General features: G+C 43.8%; 1 protein-coding gene and 1 long non-coding RNA gene across 5 annotated transcripts in view; one reads left to right on the plus strand and one right to left on the minus strand.

The window, feature by feature from the left end:
- Positions 1-15,819, plus strand: part of unc5a (unc-5 netrin receptor A) — a 157,494-nt gene that overhangs the window by 129,647 nt on the left and 12,028 nt on the right. For 2 of the 4 annotated variants that reach the window (XM_024283746.2, XM_024283748.2), the window contains 5 exons: positions 3,024-3,251; positions 3,912-4,211; positions 8,334-8,421; positions 8,798-8,966; positions 10,834-11,067. In XM_024283746.2, coding sequence (XP_024139514.1) covers positions 3,024-3,251; positions 3,912-4,211; positions 8,334-8,421; positions 8,798-8,966; positions 10,834-11,067 — 1,019 coding nt within the window. The remainder of the gene's footprint in view (positions 1-3,023; positions 3,252-3,911; positions 4,212-8,333; positions 8,422-8,797; positions 8,967-10,833; positions 11,068-15,819) is intronic. The other 2 variants (XM_024283747.2, XM_024283750.2) reach the window with 1 other exon arrangement.
- LOC118599264 lies at positions 8,613-10,068 on the minus strand. The gene is made up of 2 exons (XR_004948566.1): positions 9,092-10,068; positions 8,613-8,997 (listed from the first exon to the last, which is right to left on the minus strand). It is a non-coding gene; the product is annotated as an uncharacterized LOC118599264 (long non-coding RNA).

Consider the following 15,819-nt stretch of genomic DNA (forward strand, 5'->3'; position numbering starts at 1 on the left):
ACCCCTAGGAGTGGGACTTTACGATCAGTAATTTGGCGCCTCTTTTCGGCGTGGGTTCGGGTCACAGGGTTGTATAAAAAAAATAAAAAATAGCAGAGGATTTATTTTGTGCCATATTTCACCTGGACCCACGGAGAGATGGGACGACTGTATTGTGGAGATAGTAATGGTCGCATTCACTTTGAGAGTTTTAGTAGCCATATTTCCATGACCTTAAGAACTCAGGAGTTATTCATCTTCAGGCGGGTGACTAGGACTGGCCATGGGATGAAATATATTCTCAGGTCTCCTGATAAATGCCCAGGGAAGAGGTGCAGCAGAGTCTGAAGCTTTTTTTCTTTTTTTCATATATATCAATGCTGCTGAGCAGGGAGCAGGTAGAGAGAGGGAGGCTATCAGGTGTGGACATTGTGCTGACTGTCAATTCAGCAAGAGTCCAAACTTTAGCAGAGGCCAGACACCCCACCTCAACTGAGATAAATTATACTAGTCTGTATCAAGCCAGGAACTGATCGCTAACCAGTTGGAGGAGTGCTAGGGAGGAGGGAGCAATAGACACAAGCATGTAGTCATCAGTAATATTTAAGAAAAAAAAGCTCTTTACATCTATAGATTACCCTCAGAGGTGTGTCAGTAATGATGACGAATCACAGAGAAGCAGAAGTTCTTTGTGAACAATTAAGCTGATGGGACAATGTTCATCCGACAGGAAAAGATGCGGATTGGTTCAAAGTTTGCACGGAAAGAGAGGACATGTTGGATAGGGACTGAAGTGGAGCCCATCCAATTACAAAACCTGATTAGCTCTGTCAATTAAACCGTGATGGATGTCCTTTCAATTATTGGCTGGCATCATGGAAATCAATGAGTGCTGGCCAGAGGGAGCCCAGAGCGGTCGCAGCAAAGCACGGGGAGCATTTCTTAGTGACACCTGGTGGGTCAGATAAAACTTCACTCAGAGATGGTCCGATAAGCCGCCGGAGATTACGGTCAGAACAGAGGAGGGGAGAGGTGAGGGGGAGAGGAAGAAAAGAAAGAGGGGAGGAGAGCTTTCTGATTGACTGACTTTATTGTCTGGGTGCTGGAAAAATAAGAGCAGAGATACGGGATCTTTGCATCTGAGGGTATCCAGGTGTCTTTGGCGTGCCCTCAGAAAGTAAACAACAAGCCAGCCAATCTAAGCTATATTTATCCAATCAGAAAGCAGCTGGCTTGTCTCCTTGCTGACGGGTGTTGTTTTTGTCTTTTGTGAGTCTGCACATCGCTCAGCGTACAGCAGCTCAGAGGTACAAACATCACAGTATCATCTGGTCTTTGACTCACAAAGTTAACTTTAGAGAGATTTCAGCAAAGACTGTGAGAAGTGGAGTGAGGGCATGTCTGCCTGACTCCTAGTGAACTCTAGTGAGTTTTTTTTGAAAAGCTAATCATCTAAAATTGATCACTTGTCAAGAGAACGCAGAAAAATACTTAAGGTATCAGGTTATACTGAGGTAATCACGTATAAAATGGGTTCTCGCATTTCTCTTCATGACTTGGTGACATTGGTTTTGGAGAAATGAAGGGAAAAAAACACTTTACATCCTGTCTTTTCATCATTCTCACAGCACAGATTTACTAACTAAACATGTCAAGAAGACGCTTTCAAAGTTAGATTACACGTGGTAAAAGAACAATGAAATATTCATGTAAACTCCAGCAATCAAATGCAAATCGGATTGATTTTGACACAAACCTCTCGGACATATTATTTCTGCCTTGCAAATCTCACACATGCTGTCAATCACATTTTGCCCCGTTAATCGTTTTCATTCTAATTTTTCCTGCTGGTACGTCATTCATTCTGGCTTCAGCCCTCTTCCTTTTGTTGTCGACTCGGCGCGCGCCAGCCTGCAGCACTTTAACCTTTCCTGTTGTTCCCCGTCCCTCAAAGCATCGCTGCTCAATGAATCCCCTCCTTGACTCTGTTCGGCTGACAGCTCTACGCCCCCGTGGTTCTCCGGCACAATGGCCCTCCACAAAGGCCCTGAGAGCATCCACCACCTCCACCACCAAATTTCACCAGCCTGGGGAGACAGTTGTAGAAAATCCCATTCTCTCTAAAAAAAAACAAAAAACAAAAAAAACACACACACCCATGCACAACAGTGTGAACACTTTGATGTTTTCTGGGCTTTGCTGTCATCCTCATGCGGTACTTTTGGGAAGAAGACGATTGTTCCTCTTTTTTTAAGAGATATCCGATGTGAATTGAGAGAATTTCACAAGCAAATCCTTCCATTTTTCTTGTCTGCGTGGGGGTGACACAAAGACAGAGATTTAACTTGAGATGGTTTAAGATTCATTCAACGACAAAATAACAGCAGCAATAAAAATCCACAACCCTTCTCCGTCTCTGTTGGTGGTCCTGGATGTTGGAATCGATACAATCCAACCGATGAGTAGGAAAGTCAAACATCTGTTTTTAGGATTCTTTGAAGATGGAATTTCACCCCTTTAACAGCTTTATCTGAAGTGTTGGAATTTGTATATCTTTAACTGTTCACCCAATTACCATAATTATAAAAGATTCTGAAGTGCGGAAAAGTGGTTTTGCACTGATATGCAACACCTTACAGTAATATAGTGCTTACACAATTACGTAAACCAATTTATTTCTTTATTGGTATTTATCTTTTTTTAAATTAGTTGTCGTAGAGTTACAGTCGTCCAAAGTGCATGCTTTATTTCATGTTTTCTTGCCCCAATCAGCTGCAGTTCTCCTCATCAGAATCTATTGGAATTATTGGCTTGGATTATAATTGATGACAAGAAAAACTGGAAAGCACATGTTAGATATCTGCTAACTACTTTGCTTAGATGCAATATAAATTACATAAACAATAAAATAGTTATAATATTTCGATGAAGTTTTATTCAGTCGTTGGCGACATCTCCGCTATCAAAGAGATAAAGAAGATTTAGCACGCACCAGCAGGAAGAAGGTTTGACTCTTCATTTAACCTCTGTTTCCCGCCTTACAGCGGTCCGTGGGGCTGAGGATGTGGCGCTCTATGTGGGCATGGTGGCGGTGGTCCTGTGTCTGACTCTGCTGCTCATCGTGGTCGTCCTGGTGTACAGACGCAAGAAAGAAGGCCTTGATGCTGACGTGGCGGACTCCTCCATCCTCACCACTGGCTTCCAGCCCATGGGCATCAAGCCCAGCAAGCCAGGTGTGTGGGCACCGCGGCCACGCAGGCCTCCCCACCGCAGTAGGACACTGTTTTTTTTGTTCTTCCGCCGTCTGTCCGTCTTTTCCCTGTGGCACTCGTGTACCAGAGAAACTTTTTTTTTTTTTTTTGTGGTTGTGGAGGTGGTGTGGATCGTTTACATGGGTTTGTAGTCTAAGGTCGGTTTAAAGTTGGTGTGTGCATGTGTGTGGCTGTTTATTTGCCCGCCTGACACATTATGTTTTGCCGCCACCTCATTGTCGGGGAGTGTAGCCACTCTATTTACTGACTGTGTGGAGCCTCTAAGGTTTAACAGCAAGTAATAGAAACACAAGTGTCTGAGGATGAAGACAGGGAGCTGGGCCGCACTCCTTTGATTCACTGTCAGGGAAAAAAAAAAAAAACCTAATGTGCTGTGGATAAGCTGCATCTGACTTCTGTTTTGTATTGATTGTGTGAATGCTAAAGAGACGAAGTGATGGAGGGAGAAGAATGGAAATTTATTGGCTTTGAGTGAATCTGTGTTTGTGTTCGGTGAAGTGTGTGCATGTGTGAATGTTTTTTCTGCAGCATGTGTCTTTGTTTCAGTTTGCTGTGTGTGTTGCAACAGATTTAGAGAGTGTGAGGGCTGTTTCTGGCATATAGGAACCCACAGATTCACACATTCGCTTTTGTCTGTCTCTGTTTCTGTTATTCAAACAGAGAACTCTCATTTGCTCACCATTCAGCCTGATCTGACTACCACCACCACCAGTTACCAGGGCACGCTGCGCTCCCGCCACGATGCAACGGCTAAGTTTTCCATGACCAACGGGCCTCTGCTGGACCCGCTTCCCAACGGCTCTCACACCTTGCACAATGGCAAGCTCAACCCAGATCCTGCAGAGTTCGTCAGCAGGTTTTCCACTCAGAGCTACTTTAAAACTCTCCCCCGTGATGTGGCAAACACCTCCTACGGCACATTCAACTTCCTAGGCGGGAGGCTGACGATTCCCAACACAGGTTTGTTCTTTAGTCAGGCTTCTTTCTGTCATTCCTGTTCTCTAGTTCACTTGATTCTGACAAGAATGAAAAGAATGTGCTGTGACTTTTCGAGCTGTGTTGACACGAGGTAAGAGCTGTGGAAAAAGGGGTATGAGCCAATACTCACTGGATAACTCTCATCCCATCTTCTCGCAACACAAACACAGACACTGTACTGCATGAAGTATTCACTCACTCATCCCTTCCATGACCACAGGTGTATGAAATCATGCACCTGAGCACGCCGACTGCTTCTACAAACTAAAAACAGAGTGCATCGCTCCCAGGAGCTCAGTGAGTTTTAGGCTGAATCTGAATTATTCGCCTAAAACTACATTTAACCCTCTAAATGGATAGATATGGAAAAATAGTGTCTTCAAATTACTCCTACTCAATGATGTCATTGATAGTGGCTGGTTATCTACGTGACCGCGGAGCTCCTGGCACTCGGAAATAGACAACAGCAACTCTATAAAGCTCATGTAAAAACACCATGTCATTACTTACATTTAAATGTAAACTTATTTGCTTCAGATTACACCCACGTAAAGAAATGTACTTCTCCTCAGCGGCACAGCGCAGCTTCCCCTACTCAAGGAGAACTTGAAATCCCTTGAGTACCTTTAAAAACACTATTTCGGACACCCCTTTCCCTTCAAATACCCCTTCAGTTGGAGGGGTAGGGGAAGATTCGGCCTTAAACTACAGTCACCTATCACAAAATACCACAGTTTTCAGTGAATCTGCAGGTGGCCGTGCGGATGCATTTGGAATTAGGAGGAAGCAGTCGCATTTTTTCATGCCGTGCAATGGCCACGGAGTTTTTAACCCTCGTCCTAGGCAGGTTTACATTAAAAGTGAGGTTATTTGGACCCCACAAGACAGCGTGCAGAACTTTTTTTTTTTTAAGGATTATTTATCTTCACTGGTGTCTGTGGCAGACATAAAATCCTGTCCACCTTTTTTTATGGGAGGGATCACTTATCAATGTCAGGATGGAGTCATCTAGACCCCATAAGAGAGCACATCACCAAGTGCAATGCAAAGGATCCACTGGAATTTAGAGCAGTAGAGGCGCCGCCTTTGGTGTGACGAATCACGCTTCTCCATCTGGCGAGATGGGCCAGTCTAGGTTTGGCAGTTGACCTTGACCAGACCTTGCACAAGGCAAGGTCTCTAAAGATGTGGATGAGCGTGCACTTAATACAGACTATTATCAGAGTACATGTGCTCATGTTGAGTGGTAGGAACTGAAGATGAATTCTTCAAAAATGGATCATTTCAGAATATTTTTTAACTTACTTTTCTAATTGTGTATATTTGTGGTAGTCCAGACATATCAGTAGATTTAGGTGTAGATGAAATCTGCCTTCATTTGAAAACCACGCAGCAGAAAATCCTCTCTTCCATCCAGCACAGCAACCAGAGTCCTTTTAGAAGCAGGCCATCTTTTTCCATCCGTTTCGGTTCAGTTACTTTGTCCGCTCTGGAGTTTGATTGACCCCAAGGGTGCTCTTCCATCAGCTCATTTGGACTGATAAAAGCACATGCCATCTCTCCCTGTCCATCATTATTTATGACCTGAGATCCAGTTTCTGTCAAATCTAAAAACACTCAATACATTGTTGTTATTATGTCTTTGCAAGTTCTTTGTGACACGGACGAGATAACACTGTACACATAAGGCTCAGGCAAGTGCGACATGACAGTCTCTGAAATTAGTTTTCGCCGAGGTGGTCCCCGTAGGGCTGCGGTACAGGAGAATAGTCACCTGCATTGTCCAGTGAAATTTTTACACACATGCTTATATGGGTTCTTGTAATAGCCGGAGTCAACCTGAAAGCAATTTCCAATTTTATGGTATTTAAACAACACAGTTGAATGTTAATGTCCTGGATATTGGCAGAGATCGCTCCGCAAACCTCCGTTATCTCTTCCTTTGTCTGCCATGCTTTAAATAAACAACAGCTGCCATGTAAACAGTTTATAAACGGATAGAACACAGAGACATTCTGTGACACCGCGGCTCTTTTATTTACTTTTTTACGCACGTTTTAATGTCTTTCTGACAGGACGTTAACAAGCAGAATTTATCATGAGCAGCTCTCTTGTTTACCCCTAAACTCTTCACTTCCAATAGTTTTGTACCTGAATTACACTTTTTATCCAAATTGAATTTACTGATTTCTGCCAAGAACATTCGATACTTTTACAAGGAGGTTTGTTTCCAGGATTAAGCTGTGGAATATTTTCCTCGATTATTCAAGTCAGCATGAAGCGTCTTTGAAAGATGTTTGATCAGCTCCTAAAAGGTAAAATTAAGTGACAAATCTTAACATGCTGTCATGCAGAAAGATTTTTTTTTTTGCTGCTCCTAAAATGCATAATTTTGCAAAAACGCTTTGTCAGTAACCTACATCTAGACAGCACAGCATGAATAATTAAAATGAATGTTCAGCGCAGTGATGAGTTGAAATGAATGTGTGCCGAATGCACTGTACTCTAAGAAGATCCCTAGAATAAAAAAAAATAAAAAAAACTTGAACAAATTATTCCAATTAGGTTTATCCTGAGCTGCTCGAAATTACAGCCAATGTCTGCAACCATTAATGCTGTTCTAAGAGCACTGACAGAAGAATAAAAACAGTCGAATCGGCGATCAGTCCGATATCATCTGTGATTCAAAAAGTCTGTCATCGTTATTTTCCTGTTTTGATTCCCTCATTACAGCAGCCAAGCGTGGACTTAAATAATTACAGTGAACGGCAGCGTTTCCGCTGGGCTCTTTGTATCCGTCCAGATTAGCTGATGCCAGCATGGCAGCATCTTGTAGGAGAAAAGATCTTTTTTTTCTTGTCACCGCTCTCCCTCACTCTGTGTGCTGCCTTTTCTCTCAGTCTTACAGATATTTCATGCATGGATTAACTCAAAGACATGTTGACTATGCCACAAACTGCCACCTATTTTCTCATAGTGACACTGGGAGGGGGGGAAAAAATGCTACGCTTGCATACGTTCAATCAAAGGGATATTCCCATCCTGTGATACACTAGCAACCGGTTTAGGGTTTAGTCTGCCATTGGCCTAACACATGGACTGTATATGAGGGCTGGAAATAGCTGGAAATGGTTTCAAGAAGCCAAAATCCCATCGACTTCTATTGAAAATAGCCATTCTTGCTCTGGTAAACTTTTTTTTCTTTATATCATGGTAATCATTTTGTATATTAACCTATCAGGAGTTCCACAATCTCACTGATTGGGGGGAGTGGTTGCCATAGAAACAGTAACTCAGACCCATCCAGATCCATACTTTCCTTCTAACATCATCTGGTTCAAACACGGTAGCATTCATATTGCGAGAAAAAATGGCGACTAAATTGATTTGATTTTATTAGAGCCAGAAGTAAGACATTTTTGAGGGTGACATCACTCATATACAGTACTGTCAATGCACTAAAATAGCTGGGATAGGCTCCAGCATCCCTGAAGGATGAATGCATGGATGGGGTTTCCCATTTGTCACACTATCAGGGGGAGCGCATTGAACTTAGTAGATTCCATTTTTACCAAGATAAACAGACCTCATTTACTATCCAGGAAAGATTCTGTCTCACAGACACGTTTTGCCCTAAATTCTAAATAGCGATCTAAGTAGGTTATTTTGGCATGAAATTCTCAGAAATTCTAAATCCTTGCGCTGAATCCTCCAAGTGTTGCCCTGCACCCTCCTGGGGAAGTGCAGTTTTCTCAAAGTAGTCTGTTCCTTGGTCTCAATTATCTGCTTGGTAGCAGACGGAGAGTATTTACACTGTGATGCGCCGCACGCTTTTGTCTCAGCTAATTGTTGACCGTGGGGACGTGTGCGGCGGTGCCAGCCAGTGCAGAGATTCGCATCTACCGCACCTGAAGGAGGCTGCCTCTGACCTTCAGAATAAATTTGTTTTTTGTTTTTGCAGCCATACGCTTCTGTGGAGTGGGGCTTGCTTCCTTTGTGAGATGACAAAAGTGCTTCTCAGTTAGAACAAATGAGCCTGCGTCCCTTTTTTCTCCCCACCTCCTCCTTTCTCAACCTTTCTGCCTTTGTTGTTATTTGCATTAGGAATCAGCCTGCTCATCCCTCCGGAGGCCATCCCCAGAGGAAAGATCTACGAGATTTATCTCACTGTTCAGAGGAAAGAAGATTTAAGGTGGGCCTCTTTAGCACCGTCTAACTGGCAGTCTTCCCTGTACGCCACTAGGCTGTTTGTTTTGATGCTCTGCTGTTCCATTAGGAGAGGGATAAGAGTCTGTGCCAGTACAGTGGAGTAGGGATGTAAATAAATAACCAAACCTTTTAGCAGGATGTGCACTATTTAAGTTAAATGAATTGTTTGGAAAGCCCTGTTTATTTGCCTTGATGCGCTCAGCCTCTGAGGAGACAGTCAGACTTCTGTGATCCAGTCCGTCCAGCAGGTTTAATTGTTTTCTTGATCATTTGCAGATGTAGCATATTTTGCTTTTTTTTTGCCGCTGTCTCCTCATTTCAACTCACGCACTTCTTGCTCTCTCCGCCCCCTGGCATAGGTTACCCCTGGCCGGCTGCCAGACCCTCCTCAGCCCCGTGGTGAGTTGTGGTCCTCCAGGGGTGGTCCTGAGCCGGCCGGTTATCCTCAGCATGGACCACTGCTTCGACGCATGCCTCGATAACTGGGCTGTTCGCCTCAAGAAGCAGAGCTACGAGGGCACTTGGGAGGTGAGGCTGCACCATAACTCCAGCACAAAGTCTGCGCAGAAACAAAGAAAAGTTGCCAGTCAGTGAATCTTGAAAGTATTATTGGTAAATGCTGAGTGCTCCTGCGTAAAAGAACAAAGTTCTACCTGCTGCGACTGCAGGAAACTGTGCTGTGCATTAGAGGCAGGCCCGACCCGGCGCTCCTCCACTGGGTTTAAATTATATTGACCATCGGGTGTTTGGCTGGAACAAAAGCCCCGGAGCGCTGGATGTCTCCGACTCAAGGGTTGCTAGGCAACATGTTTCAGAAAAACAGAAATTTTCTACGAAAATTACTAATCCTCAAAGTAATCTTCTGAGTGCTCCTTGACCATTCTCAACTGTTTCTTCCAATTACAGCATTCCCTCCCCTATTTTCCTTTACCCCCACATATCAAAGTAGCCGGAGCCCCTGTGCTGCAGGAGGACAGCTGAGAGGGACCGGCACACAAACAAAATGCAGCTCAATGCAGTATCCATCTTTACAATCCGGAGAGATCGGAAAGGGTGCTGGTGGGCTTTAGCGTGTTACCAGCTCTTCTTTCATGTTCAATATTGTGCATAAATTATTCAGCCTCCCCCCCGTGTGGCAGCAGTGGGGTGTCTGTGGGATGGATCGGCCTGTCTGAGGCAGAGGTTAGGCCAGTGCTTTTAATCATCCGCCGGACCAAATATAGCCCACCGGCCTGAATGTGCGACAACCCCAGCAGAGAAGCATCAGGTGAACGAAGGAATGAAAGTACAGACAGAAGAGGGATGGAGGAAAGGGGGAAAAATCAAGCAAGCAAGTAATGCAGAAAAAAAAATCAGAGAAGAAGGGAAAGTGAAAAGATGAGCAGCAGAATAGCCTCTGCCCTACTTTGAAGTAATATTGAGATGATGGAAAAAGCGAGACTCTATTGTGGTTGCATAGCTAATGAATAGTGTCAATACTAATTCTATTGATGCAGATGGTGTGCGGTTGAATCGATCCTACAGGGGCTCACTGGGCATTTGGCAAGCAGAGCGCTCTCTTCAGCGGGATTGGCTAATGGGAAGAGTCAGTCAAACGGCATGAAGGGATTTCAGAGAAAGTATTGTCACCTTGAATCCAATTTGTCTCCATGAAATTAGCCAAGAGCAGGGGAATTGGATCATAAAAACTATCCTAAGCTGTGATGGAATGAGATATCTTCCCGAATCTGTCATCCTCATTAGGCATACAGCTGGGAAACAGAACTCCAGCTTTGTAACAACACCAGCTAATTCAAGGTGACGCTTTCCTGACAGGTTTAAGTCTGATTTCTCTGCACAGAAACTTTTAGAACCAATTAATGCTTGAAGTGAAGTTGTTGTGGTTTTGCAGATAAATTGCTTGCTTCTTTTCACCGTTTACAAATCTCAAACCCAGGGCAAAGTTTCAGAAATCCCAGCATTCCCTGCACCTCCAGTCTTTTTATTTCTTCAGATCTATCTATTCCTGCCAGGAATTTAATCGAGTCTCCTTTCATGTCAGTTGAGTACCTCATTCATGCATTATTAAGTAAATTGATGGTCTTCTATAGGATGTCTTTGTATGAGGAGAATGTGTTCATTATACCAGCCATGCTGTGCTGAGAATGAAATCTGAAGCAAGAACAACTCTTCACCGGAAAACTTTACCTTTAAGGGGTTTTTATTCGATGCAGTAGAAACACTGGAGGCGGGCTTCCAAACAAGGCCTTCTCAGGCGCACACATACACACAGAAGCCACCCAGGCAAACACATTACCTCTCCCTCCTGCATAAATTGGGTGCTTGACCTTCCATCCATGCCTTATGATTTTTTTTGTCTCTCCCTCCATCTTCCCCCTTCCCTCCCCTTATCAAGGATGTCTTACTGATGGGGGAGGAGCTGGTGTCGGAGCCGTTTTACTGCCAGCTGGAGGCCGAGACGTGCCGGCTGTTCTCGGAGCAGCTGGGTACATTTGCCGTGGTCGGAGAGTCGCTGCACATGGGCGCCGCGAAGCGCCTCCGGCTCGTGCTCTTCTCCGATGCTTACTGCTCCACGCTGGAGTACAACATCAGGGTGTACTGCATGGACGACACACAGGACGTGTTCAAGGTAAATGTCACAGATGGAGCCTCTGAAGCCACCAGGCAGATACACATCAACCCAGCAAGGGCAAATCCGTGCTGACGGGAAGCAGTTTGGAGGAACCCTGCAAAATCCCAACCATAGCAATGCTATTATTTGCGGTGATTCATTCCTTTTTTTATGCCTTTAGTGGTTTTGCTTAGCTGCCAGGGGCCAAGAAGTTTCCCATCACTTTGTTCAACAGCATATTTCACATCCTTTTTTTCCCCCTCCACATGGACAGAGTATAATCAGCCACTAATGCCTCTCTCCTTCCCTGGAGGACTGCTTCTGAGTAGCCTGTTAAGATTTCATTTGCATGGTTAATTAGTAAATTAAAAGGAGAGTCTGTCCCAATCTTTTCCCAGAAACCCCCAATGCTCCCTCTTGCTCTCCCTCCACACCTCTCTGTGTTTCTTTTAAGCCGTTCCTCTTCCACTGACACTACCCACAGCCACAAGTGCCACTTCCCTCCGGAATCCATTTTTTTTTTCTTTCCGCGGCTGTAATGGCTGACCTGCTCATGCAGAGGTGCTCCACCAGCACCATCCACGGATGGCTTTGGGACATAAACAGTGGAAGTCATCGGGGGCTTCAGCTGAAATTAGCACAGTTTCATTCCAGGAGATGATGATGAGATGAAAACTGTGGCCGGGCTCTTGCTGTGGGGCTGGAATTACACAGCTCTTCTATTACACATCTGTCTTTCTGTGACTCAGTTCTGCAGTTAATGCTTTATTTCTCCCTTTTCTTATTGTTATTGCGTGGAGTTCTTGGCTTTGCGTTCTATTATAGACAAAAAAAAAAGAAAAATGTGGCACACTGGAGGTAGAAACTAAATGTTATATTTACTTGCCGTCAGATCATGGGCTGAACCGGTGGAGTTTTGCTGCTGGGTCACTGTGTAAATGACCTTGTGCATCCTCTGTCGTGTGCAAAAGAAGCTTCCAGAGCACAAAAACTCCTTCTCACTGCCTCTCCCTCTGGCTAGCTCTTGTTCTACTATTCTCTGTCTCTTAGCCAGGAAAAGGACATCTGAGCTTGTTGACTCAAGCACTCGCGCTGCCATACTCTGCAGCTCCCTCGACGCCCTTGAGTGCATTAGCTTCACGTCTCTCACACAACTCGGTGCTGTGGTAAGCCACGGCCTCTCCGGGGCTTTGTAGTTTTTAGTGAGTGATTTAAAACGTGGCCCTCGCTGTTTAGTAATCTCGCCGCCATGCTGCTCTCAGTGCCATTATGGGTGGAGCAGTTCATTTAGCGACTACATTCCCTTCTTTGAGTGGAGATTAAAACTCCCTGGAGAGGTTGGGCCTAATCATTGTTTTCAAAATGCACCATTTATGATTAGACTTCTGCCACCGCTGGAGTTAAGTGTGGATGCTGACAGTAGGGGAGCCACAGTAAGCACTAATGTACAGATTCAGGTCACACTTGTTATCTCTAGGCACCACTGTAACAGGAAATCAACTTTCCATCAACTACGTTAACTTTAGAAAAATGTTTGGGGAGAAAAAGATGCTTGGAGGCAGAACTGAGACCAGAAGGGAGGCTGAGCGTTTCTCCTCTTCCCTGGCTGTCAGTCAGCTCTGACAAGCCTCCATCAGGGATGATGACAGATACACATATGCACGCCTCTTAAGCATACTGCACCATCCAGCCTCTTATCTTCCTATTACAGCAGATTAGAACCAGTGTTATTGTCTTTGATCCTAAGTGTACAGGAGCTCTGGGGAAACAGTGACATTTCCGTCTGATGCTTGCCGTATGTTAGCGGGGTTCTGCCGGGACCAATTAAGTTAATATTTAATGTGTGTCCCACTCTTGATCGGCCTCGCCAAGCCTGGCACGGCAGAAAAGCAGACATAATCACTGTTTGGTAGTGCCCTCCATGTGCATGTGGTTGTTCTCAGCTAGACCAGTGGGAAGGCTGCATTGATGTTCTGCCATCTCACCACTGAAACACCTGCAGTGAAGCGCGCCCCGTCACTCTGCGCCCAGACACCCAGAGACACCCACAGGCAGCATCTAATTAGTAAGGGAAAATGCCCAAAAAAAGGTGTCTGTTAAATAAAATAACAAGCATAATTTGGTTTATCTGAGGGCTTGTTATTAAAACGCCCATTTTGTAAATTAAAAAATACTTACAAAAAAAAGTGAAGGATCCTTTTTGTTATCTCTGAGTTTAAATAAAGCTTCAATTCAAAAGGATTTAAAGACCCACTCTGATAAAAAAAAGTACTTTTTATGTTTTTAACATGTTCTTGTGGCACTTTTCTCAAGACGGAGGACATAAATGTAAAAAAAAATATTCAAATCTTTGTAATTCAGGACCAGAAAATAAATGTCATTTGAAAAAGCTAGTAGTTGTGATGTAGAAGCTACAATTCTGATGCATCCACCTGCAGGGGAGTAGACGCACGTGAGTCTTTGTTTTCATCGCTCAAGCTGGTATATCTCTGATATGACTCACCATGTTTGTTATGATGGAAAAAGGGGCGGAGTTGTTCTACCCCAATGGTCCCGCTCACAACTCTGAGGCATACTTCTAATGAATTAATGCTGCTCTGCATAAATTATGTCCTAGAAAATGATTTTTTTTATTATTGTTTGGGCTGAAAACAGCATAAAAAGAAATAAAAGACCACTGGGAATGCATTTAAAATAGATCAAAAGATGATTGGAGAGGGTCTTTAAGTGAATAAAAGCGAGATATGTTTTTCAGTCCACAGTAAAAGTTAACAGTTTACAAACGCCTGGAAAATTAGTCATTTATAAATAGAAAAAAGTAGAAAAAAGCAGATGGAAATTTGCACAAAATGAATGTACAAGTTCATTTTTTTGCTTTTTAACTAAAGCCAGTTTTGTTCTCCGTGTGAACTTTCGTTTCATTCAAATGTGCAGCTTCATCTTGTGAGTTTGCAATATTATTAATTATTGAGGTGTGTTTATTTCCAGAGCAACAGAAACTGCAAGAGAGCTAGCTTGAAGCAGCAGACATTTGTCTTCATCAGTGTTAGCGGCTAATACGTCACATCTGGCTAAGTGGTGGTTGTAAAAATGTTTTCTTCTCAGATTAAATCAATGTCTAATTGAATGTCTTGCTGGTTAAATGGAAGCTCCTGGATTCGTTTGTAGCGTTTGACCTCAAGAGGTTTTTCCTGTTTACATTTAAACAGCTCATAAACTGTTCATGTGCTCCCTCTACGGCATTTTTTTTCTGCTAGCTCTGCGACAGCCAGATAGATCTAAGTGTAAACCTTTTGCTTTTATGTCCCATTGAAGGGAGAAGCAGCATGTGCAGAGGATGTTTTTTTCCCATCAGAAAAAGTCACTGAACAACAAACAAATCAAATAAAACCCAGCAGAGCATACACTAGTAATTGGTGACATTAAGTTAAACAAGACAGTCAGCTTTATCACTGAGACTAGCTGAAAAATTGTTTCCATATTTTCGTGTTTTAGTGTGCTGCGTCTCCTCTGGTCCTGCTTCGTGATTTATCAGGCAGAATGTGCATCTCTTCCCTAGCAAACACAGTCCCCATTTATAACTCTGAGCAGACAAGTCCCCTCTATTTGTAGTTATTAATCAGAGTTGACTGTAGCAGGCACGGCCACTGGAGCTCAGACTGATAGACTCTCAGTCTGAGAGGAAAAGCCTGTCACATCTTGCTGACAAATACCCAGATTTATGGAGCCCACATAGCCGGCCGAGTCTCTACAAACAAATGCGTTTGCCTGAAAGGAGCAGCGCCGAAAATGGATCGCACCAATGAGCGCACATTTTTAAATGAGGGCACAATATGGCTAATAGTGGAAGGGTGAATGCCGGTTTATGAGGATATTACAGCCTCTTGGTTGCAGACTGCATGTAGCTTGACTAATTAACTGATCAAACGCTGCTCATAATCCCCATCAGAGCTAGTTAAGTTAATCAGTTTATTACAAACAAAGCCAGTACAAAAAGAAGTTACAGCTTGACCTTGCTGTGGGAGAGCCTGCAGCTTTGTGCCTGTCCAGTTCTTAATATATAGGCTTCTACTTGTACTTTGATTTGTGTGGCTTTTATTTAATTCTTTTTTTTTCTGACGGCAGACTGTTTTTTTTTTTTTTGAAAGAGAGAGTTTGCTGCAGTCACTAACCCCTTTCTGTCAGCACCAGCCTGAGGAGATTAGCTGTATGAGTGTCTCTTGTTTCCCAGTGGAGCCCAGCCCCAGTCTATCACGGTACCAGCTCTGGTCCATGCCAAGAGGATGAGGGGATGGGTGTGGAGTGGGATGCAAAGGGGTTAGAGTCACACTGAAAAAAAGGAAAAAAAAGGACAAAAATTTGGCCATGATTGCAGTAATCCTGTTATCTTTCCTGCTAAAGCTGGCCACTTCGGTGACCTGGAGACACAAATGTTAAGCTCCCTGTGTCTCCCTTCTCTGCAGCTCCTGCTCTTTCCACTCATCCCTGCTATATCCTGCTCTCTTTAGCCAGCCTCATTGAATGTCAGAGGGTGGTCTTGGCTCTGCTGGGCTCTGAATTCGCAGTCCTCACACACTATTTTGAATTCCTTCAGAACAAAAGAGCTTTTCTCCTGCAGTACTTGAAGGCCTCCCCATTCGTATGCATCTTAAAGGTCACCTTTTTTTTTTTATTTTTGCCCCTTATTGAATAAAACGAAATGGATTTCTGAGATGATAATTAATATGTGATCTGCTTCCAAAGCGTGCTTTGTTTTTCCCTCAGATGGTC

This window comes from Oryzias melastigma, linkage group LG10, assembly GCF_002922805.2.
Source record: "Oryzias melastigma strain HK-1 linkage group LG10, ASM292280v2, whole genome shotgun sequence".
In the NCBI taxonomy this organism is placed as follows: Eukaryota; Metazoa; Chordata; class Actinopteri; order Beloniformes; family Adrianichthyidae; genus Oryzias; species Oryzias melastigma.